Below are 20831 nucleotides of genomic sequence, written 5' to 3'. Positions count from 1 at the left end.
GAGGGGGATTTAATATAAACTACAGCCACTTTGTTGCACAGTGAAGATGTATACTGTTAAACAAGATGATTTTGTTGTGTGTATCAGCTTTGGCACCTAGTGCTACCTATATTTGAAATTTGGAGAGAAGATAGTGGACTTCGAAGGGACCCTGGTTTCTTCTTTGCGTGTTCTGTCCTAGTCTGTCTGGCTGTTAAAGCCCCAAACCCTGTGATCAAGCTGTCCATAAGTATATCATTTCCTGCATTATTCTGTGCATTTCTTCTTCCTGCATGTTCTTTTCTTCTTCTTCTGTAAGCTGTATAGAATGTTTCTACTCATTTTTTCTCCTCACATGCAGTATTCTTCTGCTCTTTTCCTCCTCCTCTTTTTTAACTTCCTCCTCAATCCTTTTATTGGAGGAGTATTTTAAGGCTTTTTAAGTTTGAACTATTTTGCTTTTAAAGCAATCATTTCGTATGAAGAAGAGTCTATAGTTATGCAATACACTGCAGCAGTCTTGTAGGCATGTGTCATTTTTTTCTGTCTTTTATAAATATGTATTTCACCAAGTTTGAGTTAGACTACAAGTAGAATCACCAGAGAGTATTGTTGGCCTTTCTTTTAGGTGTCCTGTTTGCACAAACAAGTTCAGTCACTGTCTGAATCTGTGAATCTGATTACAGTTGAGGAATAAGAGGTATCACATAGCCCATACTGAAATTCAGTTACAAGCAGTTATTTAGGCCAGTACAGAAGTATCTTGCCTCATCTGAGAATGCGTTATGTGTGTTGCTAGCCCACTCTAATCAAAGTAAAATGAGCTGTCTTAAACCAATGCATCTTTAAGGTTTTAAGTAACAGTAGCAGACTAGCATGGCATGCTCTGGAGCACGTGAGACTCTTCTTCCTCAGACTCCTCTCACTTTAATCCCTAAGCTTTGAGTTTTATGATGAATGTAGTGATTCGGCAGTATTGGCCATGCTCATTTGGAGCTTACAGACTTAATTGCCCTAGTTAAGTGATCAAATTCAAGAATACCAGCTTGTCTATGACAATGTCTTAACCAGGAATTAACTTTCTAGCTTGAAGATGTGCTGTTGTTTGAGGGAATTGTGACCAGAACTTAGCAGTAATGCTCAGGAGAAGAAAAGCTTTTTCAGCACTGAACCTAAGTGCTTTTTCTGGTTATTGGAGGCAAATGAGGTTTAAGTTGGATATTTAATCAGGGAGAGGCCCTTGTTCTTATTTCCTGCTCTCTACTGGAGTCTAAGCACCATTTGCATTCCCAGAGTTGTTTTCAGCTTGCCAGCTGTGGGGCACTCAGCATAGAGCTTCATGAAAATGTGTAGTCTCATGTTGTTGCAGAATTTAAAAGCAAGCAAACAACTTCCCCCCCCCAAAAGCACCACCACACACCAGTACCAACAAAAGAACAGGAGGCAGGCAAGTGGTAAAGTGGTAAAGGGAAGGTGTAGTTTCATATCTGGTGTGTGTCAGCAACTGTGCTTATGTAAAGCAACAGACATGTGCATGCAGATGCAAAGAGGAATGAGATGCACGTGTGGATTCATTGACTGGAAGCTCAGATTGACAAGATTCAGCAGGTACTTGTAGGGCACTGTCAACAGAAGGAGGCTAGACTTGAGAAATGTAACCAGGCTTTGTCTCTTGGGAGCAGTCTGGGGTGGTCCTCTTTGGTGGCGGGACAGACTTTAGGCCAGATTGTTTCCTGCCAGGTGTCTGTGGTGCAGAGGTTTCACCCTGCTTAATATGCTGTATAGCAAGGTGGGAGTCAGCTCCTGGTCTGCTTGGAGCAACTCATTTTTGGTTGAAAAATAAGCAATTAGAAATATATGCACAGATCTGAATCGTTAATTTGCAGTATCTGCTGACCAGAGAAAGAGCTGGCTTCTTAATTCAGTTTTGCACTCTGCTTGGATCTACATAAATTACTAAGTTGAAGGTGTATTTAGTAGACATAGTGAATTCTCTGTTTTAGAACTCTTAATGCAGTTGCTCTGTTTTCAATATTTATTGATCCTACCGTCTCTACTACCAATCACATATCTAATTGTAGAACTGGGAATCCACTCTTGAGAGAGCTTGTCAGATACAAGAGAGGCTTTGTTTTCTTATACCAAGGGACACAATGACACTTCTTAAACTGACTTGATAAAAACTGACTGTGATTAAGTCTGTAATGAAGAGCCAACCTTCTTATTTATCTTCGCTTATATTTTAAAACAACAGCAGACTTCTGTTATTTGTTTAGAGCTGCGAGAAATGCAGGAAATGGTGGAGGGGAGCTGCTTACATTTCTGACTAGCAACTGCCTCAATACTGAAGATGTTTCTACATTTGTGTTTATTAGTAGTACTGTTTGTGTGTAGGATCAAGCAAATACATCTGTTTTGTTTGGCTCCGACTAGAAATACAATGAGGAAACTGACAGAGTACAAAGAAACAAGACCATGTTGACCAGCGTAAGTAGTTTGTGTAGCTGATGTGAAGTTTCTTTGTATATGTCATGGTAAAGCTGAGCATTTGACAGAACTGTTATCCCAATGCAGGAAGAGGCTTGAAGTTGCTTCATTGAAAACTTAACCAGCAAGTGATGGAACCTACTTTTGCTGATTAATTAGCAGTTGAAGTCAGCATCTTGTTTCGGCTGACAGCACAGCAGAATTAGAATAGAAAGTTTGTGAAAGCAAAAACAAGTAGCTGGGTTGGTTAGTTGGAGGGGGAGCAACGCGTATGCAAGTGTCAGAAATAAGATTGTTTTCCTGCGTAGTCAGCTTGGGAGGAGACGAAATTTCCTTCTCTGGACAATCTCTCAGAAAAGTCACCAGATTGTTTGTGATTCTCTAGAGAAAGGAAGCGCTCATCCCCTGTGATGCAGGGAGATAAATGTCGGAGTGGAAGTCCTTCAAAGAAATACACATGCTTCCTCTGCTTTAGTGGCATGGTTCAACTTGCATCTTAAATATCTTTTGGAGAAGTGCTCTGCGGAAGTGTGACCAAGATAAGTTTCTGTGGGGTTTTTTTGTTAGTTTGTTTGTTTGCTTTCTAGGCCAGAGAGAGAGGATTCTGAAGTAATAAGAACATAAGATGGTATGAGAGTACCTGACATCATCAGTTGTTTTGTAGAAAAAAAAAAAAAAGAAAAAATGATGGGACTTATCCAAACTTTGTATGAGAGAATTTAGGGAAAAATGAATTTAAGCTTGTTTTGGGTTTTAAGCTGATAGGGTTTGGATAAGGAAAAATCCCAGTTCCCATTTGTTGGAGTTGTTGCATCACTTGCCTTTCTCTGTAAAAGCTGACAACCTACAGTTGCAACTGCTTAGGAATTTCACTGAAGAGATTGTGTGGTTACTGTAGAACTTAAGTTATTAGTAAGACTTCAGACAGGATTCCAGTGACACATCAGTTGTGGCTTGCAGGAATGTGCTCCGCGACCTTGAATGGAATAAACACACTGTGCACTGGAGCCTCTGGAGTCTCCCACTTATCTACAAGAGCTGTCAGCCTTGATGGGATGATTGGAACGTGTTTCTGTGAAGGGTCACAAAGGATCTACTGCAATATTCAGGGCAGTAACAGTAGCAAAACTAGAGAAAGGAACTGTCATTCTTGAGTTTATTGTAGCTTGTGGGGTCAGACTTGTGGCATGTAGTCAGTATTAAGAGCTGTGCAGGCATAGGCTTGGCAAGTATGTCAAACCTCTGTCTAGAGCAGAAGGGGTTATTGGGGCAGAAAATTGGGATTGAGCTACGACGTAGTTGTACACTTAATTTTGCTCAAGTTGCTGTTGGTCATTTCCTAGTAGTTCTTTCAGTCTAGCAGAATGTGTCTTTTTGGAATATCTTCATGCAATATGTAAGAGCCATAAGAACGTCTATAATGCGTCAGACTCAAGGTGTAGCCCTGTTTCTTCCATCAGTGGTCACAAATGGATGCCTATGGAAGAGTACAAGAACAGAGCAGGCATGTGTAATATTCTCCTGGAATGTTCTTTTGAGTACAAACTGTTTGTCGCACAGAAATCTTTAGTTGAAGTATTCTCTGTTTGCTAAACCAGTCTCCATTAAATCTGTGCTGCAGGTCCTGGAAATTTGTCTTGTGGCAAGGAATTCCACTGGCATGCTTGCACGTTGTGTGAATAATCGTAGTTAGTGTTGGACTTGGTTGCTGCATGCAGGATCTCTAGCTTTTGCACTTCGTACTGCAGGAGGTAAAGTTTTCCCAGAAAAGTTGTTTAATACAGGACCTTGTACAACAACAAATGGCTCAAACTCATCATAACTGCAGTGAGGATAGCATTAGGTTTCTGTCAGCATTCTGAATTCTAGTAGGAAAGAAGGAACGTGGTTAGGTCAGGGCTGTCTGTAACTCAAGTGCTTTATGGAAAAGTTTTAAGTTGCTTTTAAATTAACACTTTTGACTGATCTTGATTACTGACGGAAATCTCCTCCAGTTAAATACTAGTAGTGTGAGAAGGCAGTCTGAAAGCAGTTGTGCAGTCCTGAATGGTGGTGTGCTGGAGTGTGGAAAGTTAGAAGAATTGGTATGTAGGTGTGAGAAATAATGAGTCGTTGAAGTGTCTCAGGTGATGATGGTCCTTGCTCTTAATTTGTTTGTGGCCTGTTGCTGTCTGCACACTGCTAGCTTCCAGAAGAAATGTTTGTCTCATGCTATCTGACCTCCTTGGTGGAACTGTTACAAGGACAGTAAGGAGTCTCTGCTGCTGGGCTCTGAGTTTAGAGGTGGCCTTTCATTCAGTGTCTGCTCTTCTTCTGGGAGCAGGAGCAACTTGAGCTCAGTTCTTTGGAATTTCATTTCTGCCTGTAATGGTCTGAGTAGACCCAGTGAAACTACGGGGAAAAATGGGGTTGCAGATGCTCCTCCTGCTTTCAGAAAGTGGCCGTCAAGTAATGTAGCTGTCTGTACATGGTCAGTAGAGTCAAATCAGCATGTACGTTTTACCAAACCAATGGCAGCTTCTAAACCATATTAAGTTGTTCAAAAGAGTTTCCTTTTCTTCAGTGTTGTAGAATATTGTGTGGTCTTGCTTAACCGCAATTAGAGATTATTAGTGTAAAAAGTCAGCATAAATTTGGGCCAGAAAAGATCATTTCATTATTGTCTTGGTATGTATCATAAAAGAGTCACAAGTATATACGTATCTGAAAGTTCATGAGATTTGTACTTTTAAGTCTTACAGAAATTAAGCAGGATTGTGAATGCTGTACATGATGACAACTTTTAATTCAGGTTTCTCACTCTTGTCACGCCTTCATTAATTAGAACCATCTGCCTTTTAATTAGACGAGCAATCATATAGTCTTCTCTACAGTCATAAAGACTAGGAGAATCAGATAATTTATGCTAACAATTTTGGTAAGATAAAAATAATTTATCATGCATTCACAACTGGATTCCTTTGGATGCACTGAGTACCAGATTTACAAATATAACATTTCTTTTGAGTAAAGATTTGCACCTTACTTTCTGCAGGTAGTGGTGTGTGTTTGTGCCTCAAGCTTACAGACAAGTAAGCATTGGATTTCTGTAGGCATTCAAGCTGTCCTACCAGTTTCACCTGTCAAGTATAAGGATAATTCATAGAGGAGATCTTTAGGCAGCTGAATAAACTAGTTTTTGGCTTTTAATTACACACCTGCTTTAACATGATTAGGTTCTTCTAATCAAAAACAATTACAAATTCCCATGTCTTATCAAATGCACCAAAAGCAGAGTTTATGCAGCCTATGCTGGTGAATACTTTCTTAAGCATGTAAGTGCTTTGGGATTTTACACGTCTATGAACAAACTGGTAGAATGAATCGTTGACTTTCAACTAAAAATTACTGATAATATTTTTTAAAATATTTGGATCATCAGGGAGTGCGTTTGGCCTACCTCTCCTATTACTGAAAGGCAGAATCAAATGAGACATTAAATTACTTGTTTTTATTGGGAAGTAATTAAACCATGAAAGACTTCTTTTGGGTATAAATGCAAAAATGCAACCAAAATTTTACCACTGCCCAGGAGTTAGTTAGTCCTTTGTATCTAAGGAAGACAGAAGAATGCTTCTTTGAAGCTGGTTGGTGAGGCAACGTGAGCAGAGGTACAATAGCAGATTGCACTGGCTTTAGTTGCGATGGAGCTGCTTCTGCATTGCTTGAGAGGAATGTTTTGGTGTGGTTTTTAATTTTTCTTCATTTTTCTCTTCACTGAAAGGAAAAACAACCGTCTTTATATTGACCTGTGAGTTCTCTGACTTCTATTCTAGTTCTCTTCCCCCTTCTTACCTGGAATGAGCAAGCAGGCAGCTAGGTAGCGCTTGGCTGTCTGCTGGGGTTAACCTACCATGCAAATCAAGCTGTGTTGGATAAACTCAAAGTAGTTGAATTCAAAGAGAATAACTTAATCCACTTCAATTTTATTGACACAGTCTTATATTGCAAAGGCAAAAATAAAGAAAACTTCTCATTATAAAATCGATGGCTTGTCATCATCTGAAGTGCCTCGTGCAACATCAGTCATTGCTTTTCTTGAGGGTATTCCTCAAGTATGGATTGTTTGGTGTGTGGTGACAGCTGAGTGAAAGGCCAGTTATGGAATTAAGATTTTGTACTTTAAGAGATGGGAAGTCTGTCTGAATAAAGTAAATCAATGGTAGAAAAAACACTGTTTGGAGTATTTCTTTCAGCCCACAATGTAGTAGGCAGGTGTTTGGTGAAATGGAATGAAAATGACATGTCTGAAAAAAATCAGAAATGTTTCAGTTTCATTTCTGGTTAATCATACTTAGATGTGTGGCCTCAAGTGTCATTTAAGTAAACCAATCAACCAAAGCTTTAATAGTGTATGGTAGTATATATACTACTTTGATACGGACATACTCATTTTTAGGATCTGTTACAATCAATTTAGAGAAGGATGTGATTTCTAAGCTTTCCACGCTACGATATCTTTCCATTATCTTTGAAGTATTTCAAGTTGGATTGTTCAAGACAGGATGTTAGGACAAGTGGGCTCAGGGCCTGGCCTACTAGAAAGATTTAAATAATCTGATTTGTAACTTTAAACTTCTGATGCACCTAGGTTTTGGATTTGGGCGGGCTTTTTCATCACCTGAAGAGCAGAGACCTCAGGGTCTTTGAATCTCATACAGTGGCTATGGATATTTTCCTAAATAAGAACTTCTTTTTATTAGTGAGTCACTCAGCCTTCACATCTTCAGGCGCTGGCATTCAGCCTAACACAGCTTTTAAGGTGGTGATCCAGGTGTCTGCTATGATCTTCTTAGTGAGTGTTTTGAAGGGTAAATCCCATACTGTGTTCAGAAAAAGCTTGAAAACATTATAGTTGAAGGCTGCTGTTGAGAAGACACGCTGGATCTGACTCAGTATGATTTAGGCATGGTGTACTCTTGATCAAACATTTGTGTTGACATAATTCAGTTGTGTTCTATAAATGAGTACATTCTAATAACATTAGAGGTGCGGATGCTGGTAGCAAATGTCTACACAAGTTAAGCAGGATGTGTTTGATGGAATGGTAACAGCTTTGTAAATGGGTAAATTCTGTACAACTTCACTTGGAAGCAACATGTACTGCAATGCAGTTGTCTCCCATGTGTTTTATATGCTTAATACATTTAAGATAAGTATTCCTAAATGTTTTTTTTCCTCTGGAAGTTAGTCAGAGCATCATGCCCTGAGGTCAAGAACAGCAGTGTTTGAAAGCCATATTTTTCACTGCATTGAGAATATTCTGTTCAGCATCATCTTAAGTCCACTTTGCTGCAGAAGGGAGTTAATCTTATCTGTTAGTGCTGTAAAAGAGGACTGGCTGATTTGGCTAAGCATTTGTCCTTCATACGTAAGAAAAGAAACTAACTGTGAAATTCAGGCTTGGCTTTTTGAGACCCTTACATGTACAAGGGGAAAACTATCATTATTTGACAGAACAATAACTTAGTTCATTTCTCACCCAACACAATTGAATACTGTGAGCATGTGGCTGACGTATAATCATAAAGATAGGTAACAAGGAAAACAAAATGTGATCTTTGAAGGTGAGATAAGTACTCTGAAGTATATTTCAAAAGCTGAAGTATTGTAGTTACTATAGCTAGTGCTCCAGCTGTTGAGAATTTTTGTGAAACTCTAAGGTGCCATAATACATAACACTTGACGGGAGTGAACTGAACTACAGTGCAAACTGAGGGGAAAAAAACTGATTTGGCAAACTAGTTTTGAGAATTATAATGCTAGATATTCAGAGCTGCCCCGCCTGCCCGCTTTCAGAGAATACCTTTATTTTGATTTTGAAGTCTTGTTGGTCTCTGTTGGTATGAAATACTGGAAGCTGCACTAGAGTAAGGAAGCATTTTTAAGTTAGTGAGATTATGCCTTGAGTTTCTGCTCTGATGTTGGGTGAATGATGTAAGAGTTATTTAAGGATGTAGCCCTGAATTTCTTACTGAGTCAGGAATGACCTGATTTAGAAATCTATTATGCATTGCTTAAATGCTTGTGGATGCAGCATTAAATACATATCAGCAATATGTTTATGAATACCTACTGTCCACAGAAGTAGTTTACATGAGGAAAATAAAGGAAATTAAGTGTTATGGTTCTGTTTCATTTCCTTATGTGGTAAAATTGGCTTTAGAATTTTTGGAGGCACCAGAGTCATTTTTGTTCATTTCCTGGGGACTTCATATTTGCAAAATTGAGCATGTTTTGATGTCTCCCTGAATCACTGCTTGCCTTGCCTTGAATTACAAGGTGCATGAGTAGATCACTTTCTCTGGTGTATTAGTAAGCTATGCAGTTAATACATATTGCAGTCCATATTGGCAGCTTCATTGCTGTACCTTAGGTTTGTATAGCCTGTGGTGTTCATTTTTGAAAAACAGTTTTGCCAAATCAGCTGTTCAGCTTTTTATTAAAATAAATAAAACCTTTTCTGATTTACAAATATTAGAAGTGTGAGTAACTTAAGAAACAGTTAAAATTTGGACTCATGTCCCCTAACTAGAACTGGTGTGATTTTGTAAGAGGTAAATGTTGTGAAACATCTTGGTTCTCTTAGTTACAAAATAAAGGGATAAAAAGATAATGAATGGATGTGGACAAAAAAGGATTTGATGTATTAAGCATTCTTTATTTGATGCAACAAAACACAAACTTTGTCCAATTTACTGGATTGCAGTAATAAGGAAGTATATATTGGAACAGATCAAAAGCTTTCCCATGGGGAACATTAAAAAAAAAAAGTGCCACTGTGATTTGGCCAAAGCAGTCTATGGGAAGCCCATCAAATCCTTGACAGAACTGGAAGCCCACTGGGGCTACTTGACTGGCATGCAGATGGCCGCCGCCGCTCCCAAACAACCACTCTGAGTTGCCTGTCTGTCCATCAGGTGAAGGAAAGAGTTCTGCTGGTTTCTTAAAGTGAGTTGTATCACTTTCATGGTACAAGACTTTTCCCATTGGAGTGTGAGAAGAGAATGGGGGGGAAGAAAGGTTTAGATGTGTGTTCTTTTGCTGGGTGAGATTTCTACTTTGCTGCAGTCTGTGGTGTGGACTGAAGGAGGGGGCTGAAGGGCTACATACACAGATGGTGATGGACCACACTGTTCCAGTCTGGGAAAATGATTAATCAATACCAGAGAGATCTTTTCAATTACCTAGTTCTTTAGCCTTCTGTTTCTTTGCTCATGAGCTCTATAAGAGAATGTTCTAAATGTTATGCTGACTCAGGATCCTGATGGTTTTAAGAGTAATTAAAACACTGTTTTCTAGCTAGATCTTCTTGTAAATGGCAGTGAAGAGAACAAATGTTCTGGCTATGATTCTGACTGCAAGATGCCTAAATATGGTTCAGAATTTAATGAAAGGAACTTGGGACAGTGATACTGTGAGGAACGGTGAATGATAAGCAAGGGAAATAGTTAATGCGTATTTTCATCATCATCCTATTACACTTGCTTGGTTGTGGGCAACTTTTATGCTTCCTGAATTTTGATAGCTTACCTTTCTTCTCTTAATGATCTCTTAAAAGGAAGTCTGTAATGTCGTAATCTTATTTTCAACTCAAATTAATAAAAAGCTGCCTGGGGTGGTATTATTTACACCAGTGTAATTTATTGATATAGTTGGAGCTCTTCAAGTTCCTGATGCAGCCCTTTGTTTCCTCAGGTGCTGTAGCATGCTGTTCTTAATGTGGGATGGTTTTTATTTCCTCCAGTGCTGGAGGAGGAAAATGTGTTCTAATGAGCAGAAGATTCCTTCCCTGTTTCTCTTCCTCCTTTCTTTAATGTTAGTTGCCCTTCTGCTGCTTGGCCTTTCCTCCTTGTCCTGCTCCAGTTCCATATCCAGGTCTGCATTTTACTACCCTGGTTTCTTCTTACGCTTATTAAATTCTTTGAGGTTCTCTGCATAAGCTAGAGTTCTCCCCCCTCCTCCTCCTCCCCTCCCATGGTTGTTTCTAATGCTTCTTGTAGGCTACTTTTTTTTTTTTTTTGTCAGCTGTACTCCTTCTCCAAACTGAGCTGTCTTTTTTTTTTTCTTAATCAATCACATCATGAAAGCTGCTGCTTCTGTATGTGTTTCCCCAGCTGTTTCAACCAGCTCTTCCCTACATAGTTGTTAATCTTATTTTTGTTTCTCTCCTTTTGCTTCTTAAGCCATTCAGTCTCTCTTCCTTCCATCCTACTTAGTTGTTTCCTACCAATCTACTGATGCCAATCCCATCTCCCACTTTATACGTGCTTTTCCTGGCAAGTTTCTGAGTTGTCCTGCCTCCCTTCTTCCATTTCTCTGTCATGATCAGTTGCTTTCCTGCCTCTAGGCATTCATAGAATCATAGAATGGCCTGGGTTGAAAAGAACCACAGTGATCATCAAGTTTCAACCCCCTGCTACGTGCAGGGTCACCAACCACCAGACCAGGCTGCCCAGAGCCACATCCAGCCTGGCCTTGAATGCCTCCAGGGATGGGGGCATCCACAACCTCCTTGTGCAACCTGTTCCAGTGCGTCACCACCCTCTGAGTGAAAAACTTCCTCCTAATATCTAACCTAAACCTCCTCTGTCTCCCCATTCCCCCTTTTCCTATCACTATCCACCCTCATAAACAGATTTCCCTTTTCTCTTTGTTGATTTGTCACCCTTCTCTGTATTTGTATTTCTTCTTTGACTGCTGTGGATATTTGTGGTGAAATAAGTGCAGGCGCAGGAAATATAAACTTGAAATTTCTGTGGAACTTCTACCTCAATCCAGAAAGAGCTGTATTTGCAGGGAGAGTATCCCTGACCTGAAGAACGCTCCTTTGTTCAGTGGAGATGGTTCTTGGTTGGTCCTGTTGTGTGGGAGGCTGGAGCATGCATCTGAAATCCTCTGAGATTTTTGTGAAGAATGTTTACTCTCTATTTGTAAATATGTATGTTGGAAGCAGAGAGAAATATGTTACAAGCAGTTAGTTTCAGTGTGAACAGTTAAGTTGGTGGACATATCAGTCCTAGTCCTCTGTTGCTTAAAATGGAAAATTGTTGACGATATTGACAGTAATAGCTGCTCCCAGGCTTCCTGTTATATCTGTGCTTAGTAACATCCACTGGTACTTTATACTGGAGAAGTGACCCATTTCTACAAGTGGTTGAGAGCCATAATGTTAATTTATAGGATGGGAAGGAGTTGTTTAGATGATGTCTTAATACATGGTTTTATTAATGGTATTCATAAAGCAAAGTCAGTTGAGGTTGAATATCAAAATAACGAAGCAGTGTGTTATAGGATGGTTTTTCCAATGAGTTGGTAGAAATTTTGTTTTAAACATTTACATGTTGATCATATGGAAGGCCCAAATACCGTGTAAGAATACTGTGACATTAATGGGAGGAAGAATGTGAAGCAAAATATTCCTGTAAGTTGTCTGTTCTGAGAAAGTGTTTGTTTGAGTTCTAAGAATGCAATATATCGCGTAACTCAAATGGTATTCACAAAGCTACTTGAAATAGACTGCTGCTTTTCACTGTCATCCTTAAGTAGGACATATGGTACCTAAATACTCATGGAAATCGAAGTGCAAGGAGCAGAATCTCGGCTCTGATCCAAAGCCAGCAGAAGCTGATTAAGAGCCTTCTTTTGGCTACCAAGGTTCTGGCTTAGACTTCTCTAAGCTATAATTGAGTCTCAGGTGTTCAGGCAGACTTTTTTGATTTGTCAGATCTGTGGGCTTTTCTTCAGGTATGTCACGCTGTGCATGAGTTTAGGAAAGGCTATAGGGTGTGTATGAACTGAAGTGTTACTTTCAGTTTATAGTTTTAGAGATGGTAACTGGGGACAACTAGTTAATCACCTGATTATGTATTGCTCTGTTTTTGTGGCTTGATGATATATTATGTTAATCAGACATGTGCTTAGAAATAATGTACCCAATTCCTATGAGAGATTCTTACAACTAAGAATAGAGACAAGAAAAAATATCTTTACTTTGCATAGTTTCCACTTCTTTCTTTGGCCAGCTCTAGTGCACATCTCCATCTACCCACTATTTTCAAATAGTGAAACGGAAGAGAGGAATGCTTTTCTTCAAGTAGAATCATAGAATCACCAAGGTTGGAAAAGACCTCCAAGATCATCCAGTCCAACCATCCACCTATCACTAATATTTCCCACTAAATCATGTCCCTCAGTACAACATCTAAGCGTTTCTTGAACACCTCCAGCAATGCTGACTCCACCACTTTCCTGAGCAGCCCATTCCAGCACCTGACTGCTCTTAAGGAGAACAGGTTTTTCCTGATGTCCAACCTGAACCTCCCTTTTGCTCTCATCCTCCTCATCATCAGTAGTTACACAGCAGAAGAGGCTGACCCCCACCTCACCACAACCTCCCTTCAGATCACTGTAGAGAGCGATAAGGTCTCCCCTGAGCCTCCTCTTCTCCAGACTTAAACCCAGTTCCCTCAGCCGCTTTCCCACAGACTTGTGCTTCAGACCCCTCACAGCTCTGTCTCCCATCTTTGAACATGCTTCAGGGCTTCGATGTCTTTCTTGCAGTGAGGCACCCAAAATTGAACACAGCACTCAAGGTGCAGCCACACCAGTGCCGAGTGCGGAAGGAAGGTCACTTCCTTGCTCCTGGTGGCAACACTGGGAATAATGAAGGAAAAAAAACAGGAAATATCTGTAGAGTTGCAAATACAGAAGTATTAGTCTGCCTATCTCGGGTGATAGCTTTATCTTATTTGCATGCTTATCTTCTTTTTTAAAAATAAAATGTTCGCATCTCATAATGTTTTTTTGGAGAGCAGTCCAAGCTGTTAGTTCTTTCACTTTAACTCCCCTTTGGCATGTTGCCCTACTTAATCTTGCAGCTTGGCCTGAATTTTTTCGTACATATACATAGTTATTAGCTGTCTGTGTGCTGTCTCCGCTTTCTTCAAGGCAAAGAGAGTTGGAAAGTCACCTTTTAGAGCTGAGTCAAGGTTTCATTCAAAGCAGTAGTACAAATACAGAGCTTGTTTTCACTTCTGGCTGAGCTAGATTGCTTATATACTAGTCACCAGTAAAACAGTATGAAGAAGGTTGAGAAACTCTTACCTAACGTTCTATAAAACATAATAAAAGTCTATTCTAGCACTTGAGCATCAAAATGTTTGCATCAGTTTAAGGAGAGAAGATGGAATTTGTTTTAATTCCTTTCTTATTTATTTGGCGTGTAGGTTCCGGCAAGATGTGGGGTGACAGTACGAGACAGCCTGAAGAAAGCTCTGATGATGAGAGGTCTTATTCCAGAATGCTGTGCTGTTTACAGAATACAGGATGGGTATGGTTTGTGTGTGGTGGTTCTTGCTCTTAAAATTTCTTGTTGAAGTTATCCAGCATGGCCGCTTCTCTCCAACTTCATTGTAACTGTTTTCAAAGTTGAGAATTATATGATACTTTGCACTAAAATAAGATGTACCTTATGAACGTGTCTGAAAAGAATGACATACTCCTTGAAAATGATTTGATCCCTTCAAGGATAAATGTAATACAGTGTAATATGTCCTTATAGACTGACAGGACTCCAATTCATGCTAGCTGAAGTATAAAAGTTTCCAAGAATTTCCAACCCTATAAATTTAGATTGTTTTACTGTGCAAAATTAGTAATCTCTTCAGAACAGGTCGTTTCACACACACTTCATTTGATAAGAAAGGTATGTCATCCTGGAATTAAGTCAGCCACTACTGAATGTAGCTGGAAAAAGAAGTGAATTTCTTTTATGATCTTTGTCCAGAGAAGATATGCTTTCCTTGGTACGTGCTGAACTTAGTGTATTGTCTTTAAAATTTCCTGCAGTTAGAGAATGGATAGTAAACTTCCAAAGACCTGCAGGGATTTGTGTGCTAATGACAACCTTATTTATGCTTCAGAGAGAAGAAGCCAATCGGCTGGGACACTGACATTTCCTGGCTAACTGGAGAGGAGTTACATGTGGAGGTCTTGGAGAATGTGCCACTCACAACACACAATTTTGTATGTACCATTTTTTAAATGAAATGTTGAGTTGAATTAAGTCAACTCAAAAACTTCTAAGTTTTTAATCACAATAGCTTGGGTTTTGTAGCTATAATTGTAATTGAAATAAATGCTGATAAAGGGTACTTGATATCCCTTAGAACTTTCAAATTTGGATGGAATATACCCTCTAAAATGTATAAGTGTAGTGATTTTAAATCAGCACTGCATTGCAGAGCTGTAATAATAATCTACTATTTTCGTATTGCTGTATCTATAAAATGTATTCTGGGCTTCCCTGCTGACTCTGCAGCAGCAATTAACTAATGAACTAACTATTCCCAGAGCAGTGCTGACATCACCAGTGATGCTAGTGCACAAATATGTTTTGACCTGATAAGGCTCCAAGTAAATGGAAGGTGCTAGACAGAATCCATCTACATCATTCTGGCTCCATGCAAATATTGAAAATAATGTTTTTCACATTGAGAAGACCGACCTTTTATTTAAATAAGTGAATAATGGAAACTCTATTTGTGCAAGCACCTTAAACTATTTTACTCAAGCTAATTTGGCTTTGGCTAGCTAGATTAAACTCTAGAACATGTAATATCTCTGAATATCCTTCTAAAATCTAGATTATTATGTGTACTAGTATGACTAGAATATGTATGTTATATGTTAAATACTGCTAAATTTGAAAATGAAACTAAAGTTTGTTGGTTTTTTTTTCCCTGTATTTTCTCCCTCTTGCAATTTTAAATGTTTTCAACAAGAAGCCGTAGCTACAAGCCATCTGTGTCTTTCCAGTGCTGTAGATGTTAGATAGAAACGTTATTTGGCTCCTGGAGAAGTTAGAGGATAATCTTTCAGCAGCTTTTGTTGCTACAGGTTGTTTCCAATTAATTCTGAATGTTTGTCTCTAGCATGATAATATAGTTTTTCTTCAGATTTGTTGCTATTTTTCCTGGGGCTACTGACGTATTAATTCCAAGAACATTTTAAATGCATGAAGATAATCTCAAGAAAGACAACTTTTTTGTTTTAATATATAAAGCTTTAGTTTCATCATCAAAAAAAAAAAAAAAAAAGAGGTCTGTATTAGGCTTACAGAAGGATTTTATTTAATTATTGTTATTTTTGACAACATAGGTAAGAAAAACATTCTTCACGTTAGCGTTCTGCGACTTCTGTCGAAAGCTGCTTTTCCAGGGATTCCGATGCCAGACGTGTGGCTACAAATTTCACCAGCGCTGTAGTACGGAAGTGCCACTGATGTGTGTTAACTATGACCAACTCGAGTAAGTCATCATATTTTGTTTTCAAGTTGAGCCATCGATTAAGCTGATAGCTCTCAGTGATTTCTTATGTTAAATCTGTAATTCTGGAAGTCAGAGGAGGTGCCTGAAAATCTATAGGAGCTCGACTGTTCTTGGGAAACTGCTTAATTCATATTCTGTCAGTGCTGGTTCAGACAACCAGGTCAGATACATATTTTTTTTTGCTGGACTATGAAATGCTTTCTTTGAAGCATGAGTAGAGTGGCTGTGCATTTGATTGTTTGAGACAGACTTCTCATTGTTCACAGTTGTAATTCTTAATCAAAACTGGTTCTTTTTTATGGGATGGCTAGGGCCTTGTTTAAGTGTTTAGATATGGGTTTATTTTCTTCACTCCGAAAAAAAATGTTGAGAGATGTGAATTTAACTTGGTCACATTGCAGTTGAATATAAATCCACATGCAAGTTTGCCTAAATAAGAAGCATAAAAGAACATGCCTCGAACGTTCATGTGTTCTTGAATTGATTTATTGATTTGTATAAGCCTTTGACAAAGTCTGAGCAGAGGCCAATAAATCTTTTCATTTAAAGAATCACTTAAAATGCTAGTTTTTCCCTCAAATATGTATTTAATGTTTTGCTTATGTTGATATTTACAGCTGTTTCTTTGGGCACCTTTGGGCTTGGATAACATAGTTTATCCATACTTATGTTTGATTGATTGTTTTTTTTGTTTGTTTTTTTTTCTTTGTTTTGTTTTTTGGCATCTGATTTTGGCAATGCCTCAGTGCAAACATTCAAACTAGGTCCTCAGTGTATAAGTAAGTTGCATATTCTCAAGGAACTAGATATTTAGAATTTCAAGAAAGAGACTAAAAAATTACTTTCTGAAAATATATCCTTTGATCCTTTCTCTAGTAAATAATACTTTTTTAATAACTTTCAAGGTAAGGTGTAAGCATAGACTCCATTTTTAAAAATTAGGATTTAATCAGCGCTGGATTTTAGATTTTTTTTCCAGTCTCATGAGTGTTGTGGAATCTTCTGGGTTTTGCACAAGTTCGGTTGTTTTTGTTTTGTTTTTGCCTCACAGTTTGCTGTTTGTCTCCAAGTTCTTTGAACATCACCCCATATCGCAGGAGGAGACCACCTTAGGAGAGACCACCCCGGCATCGGGATCGTACCCCTCAGTGCCCCCATCAGATTCTGTTGGGTATGACCTTATTCCTGCTCTTTAATACCATAACACTTCAGTATTGTATGCTTAGAAACTTTCAAAATACTGCTCTGCAACCATCTCTACATTTCTTTTGTAATCTGGCTTGTCATGCAAGTACATCAACTTGTGCTTAACTTCAAAGAAGTGAATGTTTTCATTCACTTGAATGACATATATTAATATACAAACTAAAAATTAAGTGTGTGCTTAAGTGTTTGTAGAATTGGGGCCTTACCTGTTAAAGAGAATTCTTTTCTATGGTAGCACAGACCTGGTCTAAACTGGAAAGATTTTATTCTTCAAATCAGTGCAAACTAAAATGCTGTCTTTACAAATTTGTTTAGTTTGTGTAATGGAATGAAAATTTATTTGCCTTGGAGTGACAAACCTCTGTTTCAGAATAAGTCACAGCACTACAAGATTGATATGCGTAGATGCCAAGTCGAGGTGCTTTTTTACATACACACTGCTTTAGTATTGTCTGGGCCAGATGTCCTCCTATTTAGATGCTGGGATGTACCAACAGTATCTGTTTGCAGATCCAGATTTTGTAAAATCAGACTTCTCGAATTGATTACAACCTCCATCCCCTGTATTCCCAACAAAGATTCAGGCACTTTTCTCTGTGGAAAGGTAATGGATCACATTTAGATTGTGATCCTAGTAATTAAGAGATCATTGACAACTAACGTTAGAGAGTGGAACAAATCTGCAGGAAAGATGAATTCAAGGATGTGTATCAAAGTCAAGAATCATGATGCAAATTTATTAAAGCACCAAAGATAAAAGCCTTCAGGAAAATGCTCCTGGGACATGTGGTACTCTGTGGAGATGAACTGAATTTGGCAGAGAAGCTATCTTGGAATGCTGAGCATTGTGCCTGACTAAAGCAGAAACACAGTTGGAAGCTGCACAAGCGCTTGAGGACTCTGATTGGAAGAAAAATTCCCTGAACAGCTGAGACTATTTTATGAAAGCTCAAATATGATACATCCCAGGAAATAGATTGACAGTGCTTCATGGAGGAACTTCATTTGGTAAGTAGAAAGAAAGACAATACTCTTATTTGTAATAAGTTGTGAAGTTTCAGAAAAATTTTGGAATTGCTCTTCTGTATAGTGAATATTGTTCTTATATACTGTAGGTTAGTACAGCAGATTGTGGGCAAGCCTGCTGAGACAGTCTTGTAAGCTAAGCATGCTTTGGCACTGTCATGATACATCTGAAATTAAAACTAAGCCAGAATTATTAATCTGTGATGAAGCTTGCTTGCACCAAATGTGCTAAACACATGTGAAGACCAAAAGGGACCATACAGCACTAGTCCTAGTATTGTTGTATATAGTAAATTTTCCTGCTTTACAGTTGCCACTGCCCTCACAATTATGATTCTTACTGGTTCATGAGGACACAACAGAATGAATTATTTTAGTTTATACATGCAGTACATGGAGCAGTCTTAGTTTTGTGAAATGAAAACTGAAAGGAAAAACTGAAACAAATGATGGTTAATACCTTAAGGTTTTGAAATGTTTTTAGTTTTCTATTTGTGAAGTTAAATAAACTTGCTGATTTAGATTATAGAGGTGTTTTGTTGTGTTTGCTTTAAGGTATTTTGTTGTTTTCCTTAAGATTAATGTATCAGTTGCAGGAGCTGTTAAAGGTTTCTAGCTCCCCACGTTTTTGGTTTCTTTCCTCCGCTCTACACTTCGTTGTTAAAACATAAAAAGACATGCAGCATGCCTTCAAATTCTTTTGAAGATAGTTTATGGTTATGAGTTGTTCAAAAAGTAGTGTGCGTCTTACAAAGGCATGCATTTTTCCCCAATCATTTGTATTGGTACTGTTTTCTTTCCAGAAGCAACTCAGACACTATTGTATGAGCATATAGCACTGTCTGTGTATTTCTCCAGTTATCTTTTTTTTTTCCTTCTTTAATAATACTTCTCTGCTTTTTGGGATGTCATTGTGAAAAAACTAATTTCAATGATTATTTTTGAGAGTAAATAAAAGATGCTGGCCTTCTCTACAAAATCATAGACATGCTTTTTGTTAAAGAGTACAATATGGGGCAGCAGCCAAACTGGAATCAAAAAGTCTGACATTGTAAGGTTGAGTAAATTAATGAAATTATTTAGAATTGGGCAATGGGACTGAAAATATGAAAAACTAGTGCTTTATTAACGCTGTTACTAGTTTAATAACTGCTCCTTCAATTTCTCTGTTCTTGTAGCATTTTGCATGGCGCTGCCCACAGAGGAAGGGACGTTACTAATTCTTTGGTAAAGAGGAGGCAAACATCCTTCATCTTTAGCCTTGTGAAGGGATTCCAACGGCAGGAAGGTGTCCAAAGAAAGGAAGAGTTCGTGTTGCAAGACAAGCTCAAGAGTAAAGCATGTTTGACATGCTGAGAAGTGGTCAAGGGATCAAATGGAGAAGTTGCAAAGAGAAAGGGACATACAGGAAAAGAACGTTGGACATGGTGCAAAAGCTGATAAATGTGCTGGAGAACTGTGTTGCACTTTGCTCACGTGTAACATCCTAAGTCAATCCAGTCCTGTAGCCTTCCATTCCTCCAACTGTAAGCAATAGGCAGTTCCTCCAGGTGTTCCACCCCAAGATAAGGGAGCATATGTAGTCTTGCTTGCACATTTCTGAACCCTTTACAAAAATGTGTCCAGCCTCCACATCAGGTCTTCTGTTCCATTTTTGCTCTTTCAATTTGCACTATTGTGTTGTGTCCAAGCAGACAGTTATAATCTGGACTTAACTGGAAAGAACTATTAAAGTGTAGGTGTCCCTAATGATAGCCATTTGTAATAAAACTGAAGTACATAAACTGTATAATACATTGTATTCATTTTATTCATTGCACTACCATAAAGTTTCTACTGCATCTATGCTCGTAAAACATGAGCACTGAATTTGACTGAATCCAGTTCACTGGATCTTATATACATATATATATACACATATATATACACATATATATACACATATATATACACATATATATACACATATATATACACATATATATACACATATATATACAACATATAATATACAACATATATATACACATATATATACATATATATACATATATATACATATATATATACATATATATATACATACACATATATATACATATATATATATATACATATACATATACATATATATATATATGAAAAGGAGAGAGATTAGCTATTCAAAATATTCCAAAGTTGTCTTTTTCTACTTCTATCCATTCTCTCAGATGTTGTGAAGTTGGGCAAAACTCAGCAACAACCCATGAGGCAGATATTATGGCAGGGTAAGTAACATGTAGAATGAGGGGATGGGGGGCTGTATGATCAGACCTGAGTAGCACAGAGGCAGGCTGGATGTGATAAAAGCTGGAAGCTTCTGCTTTGCTTGAGGTAGGATGCTGCTGGTAAGCAGTTGGCAGAATCTTTGCTCCCTGATAAACAACATTTAATCATTAATGTTCTACATTTGAAGAAGGAAGAGGGGACTGTCTGGTGCACTGTTCTTGGAGGCTTGCCAGCTCCTGCCTTAAAGCAGGCTCTAACCTATGATTAAACACCTCTGCTTTCCTTTCTGTCTTCCAAATGTTCACTGATCCTTCTGCCTCAGCTGAAGATACTTAAATGTCTAGAAAAGCTTCTGAAAAGCCAACAAAACAAAGACATGTTCTTACAAGGTTGCACTTTAATATTACCATTTTGATCTGTTTTATTGTGCAAAACAATGGTTTTTGCCACCAGACCTTTTCTAAGCCAATCCATATAGCTGTTAGCAAACTTCCT

The 20831-nt window shown here is 38.3% G+C and overlaps 1 protein-coding gene across 5 annotated transcripts in view; it reads left to right on the top strand.

The window, feature by feature from the left end:
• The window catches only part of LOC100550268 (serine/threonine-protein kinase B-raf), a 50670-nt gene that overhangs the window by 18473 nt on the left and 11366 nt on the right, over positions 1–20831 (top strand). For 3 of the 5 annotated variants that reach the window (XM_019615571.2, XM_019615565.2, XM_031554770.1), the window contains exons 4-8: positions 13734–13837; positions 14430–14532; positions 15667–15815; positions 16888–17007; positions 20279–20335. In XM_019615571.2, coding sequence (XP_019471116.1) covers positions 13734–13837; positions 14430–14532; positions 15667–15815; positions 16888–17007; positions 20279–20335 — 533 coding nt within the window. The remainder of the gene's footprint in view (positions 1–13733; positions 13838–14429; positions 14533–15666; positions 15816–16887; positions 17008–20278; positions 20336–20831) is intronic. The other 2 variants (XM_031554767.1, XM_031554771.1) reach the window with 1 other exon arrangement.

The sequence above is a fragment of the Meleagris gallopavo genome, chromosome 1, assembly GCF_000146605.3.
Source record: "Meleagris gallopavo isolate NT-WF06-2002-E0010 breed Aviagen turkey brand Nicholas breeding stock chromosome 1, Turkey_5.1, whole genome shotgun sequence".
Lineage (NCBI taxonomy): Eukaryota > Metazoa > Chordata > Aves > Galliformes > Phasianidae > Meleagris > Meleagris gallopavo.
Note: the sequence above shows the minus strand (reverse complement) of the source record. Positions and strands in the feature narration are given on the sequence as shown.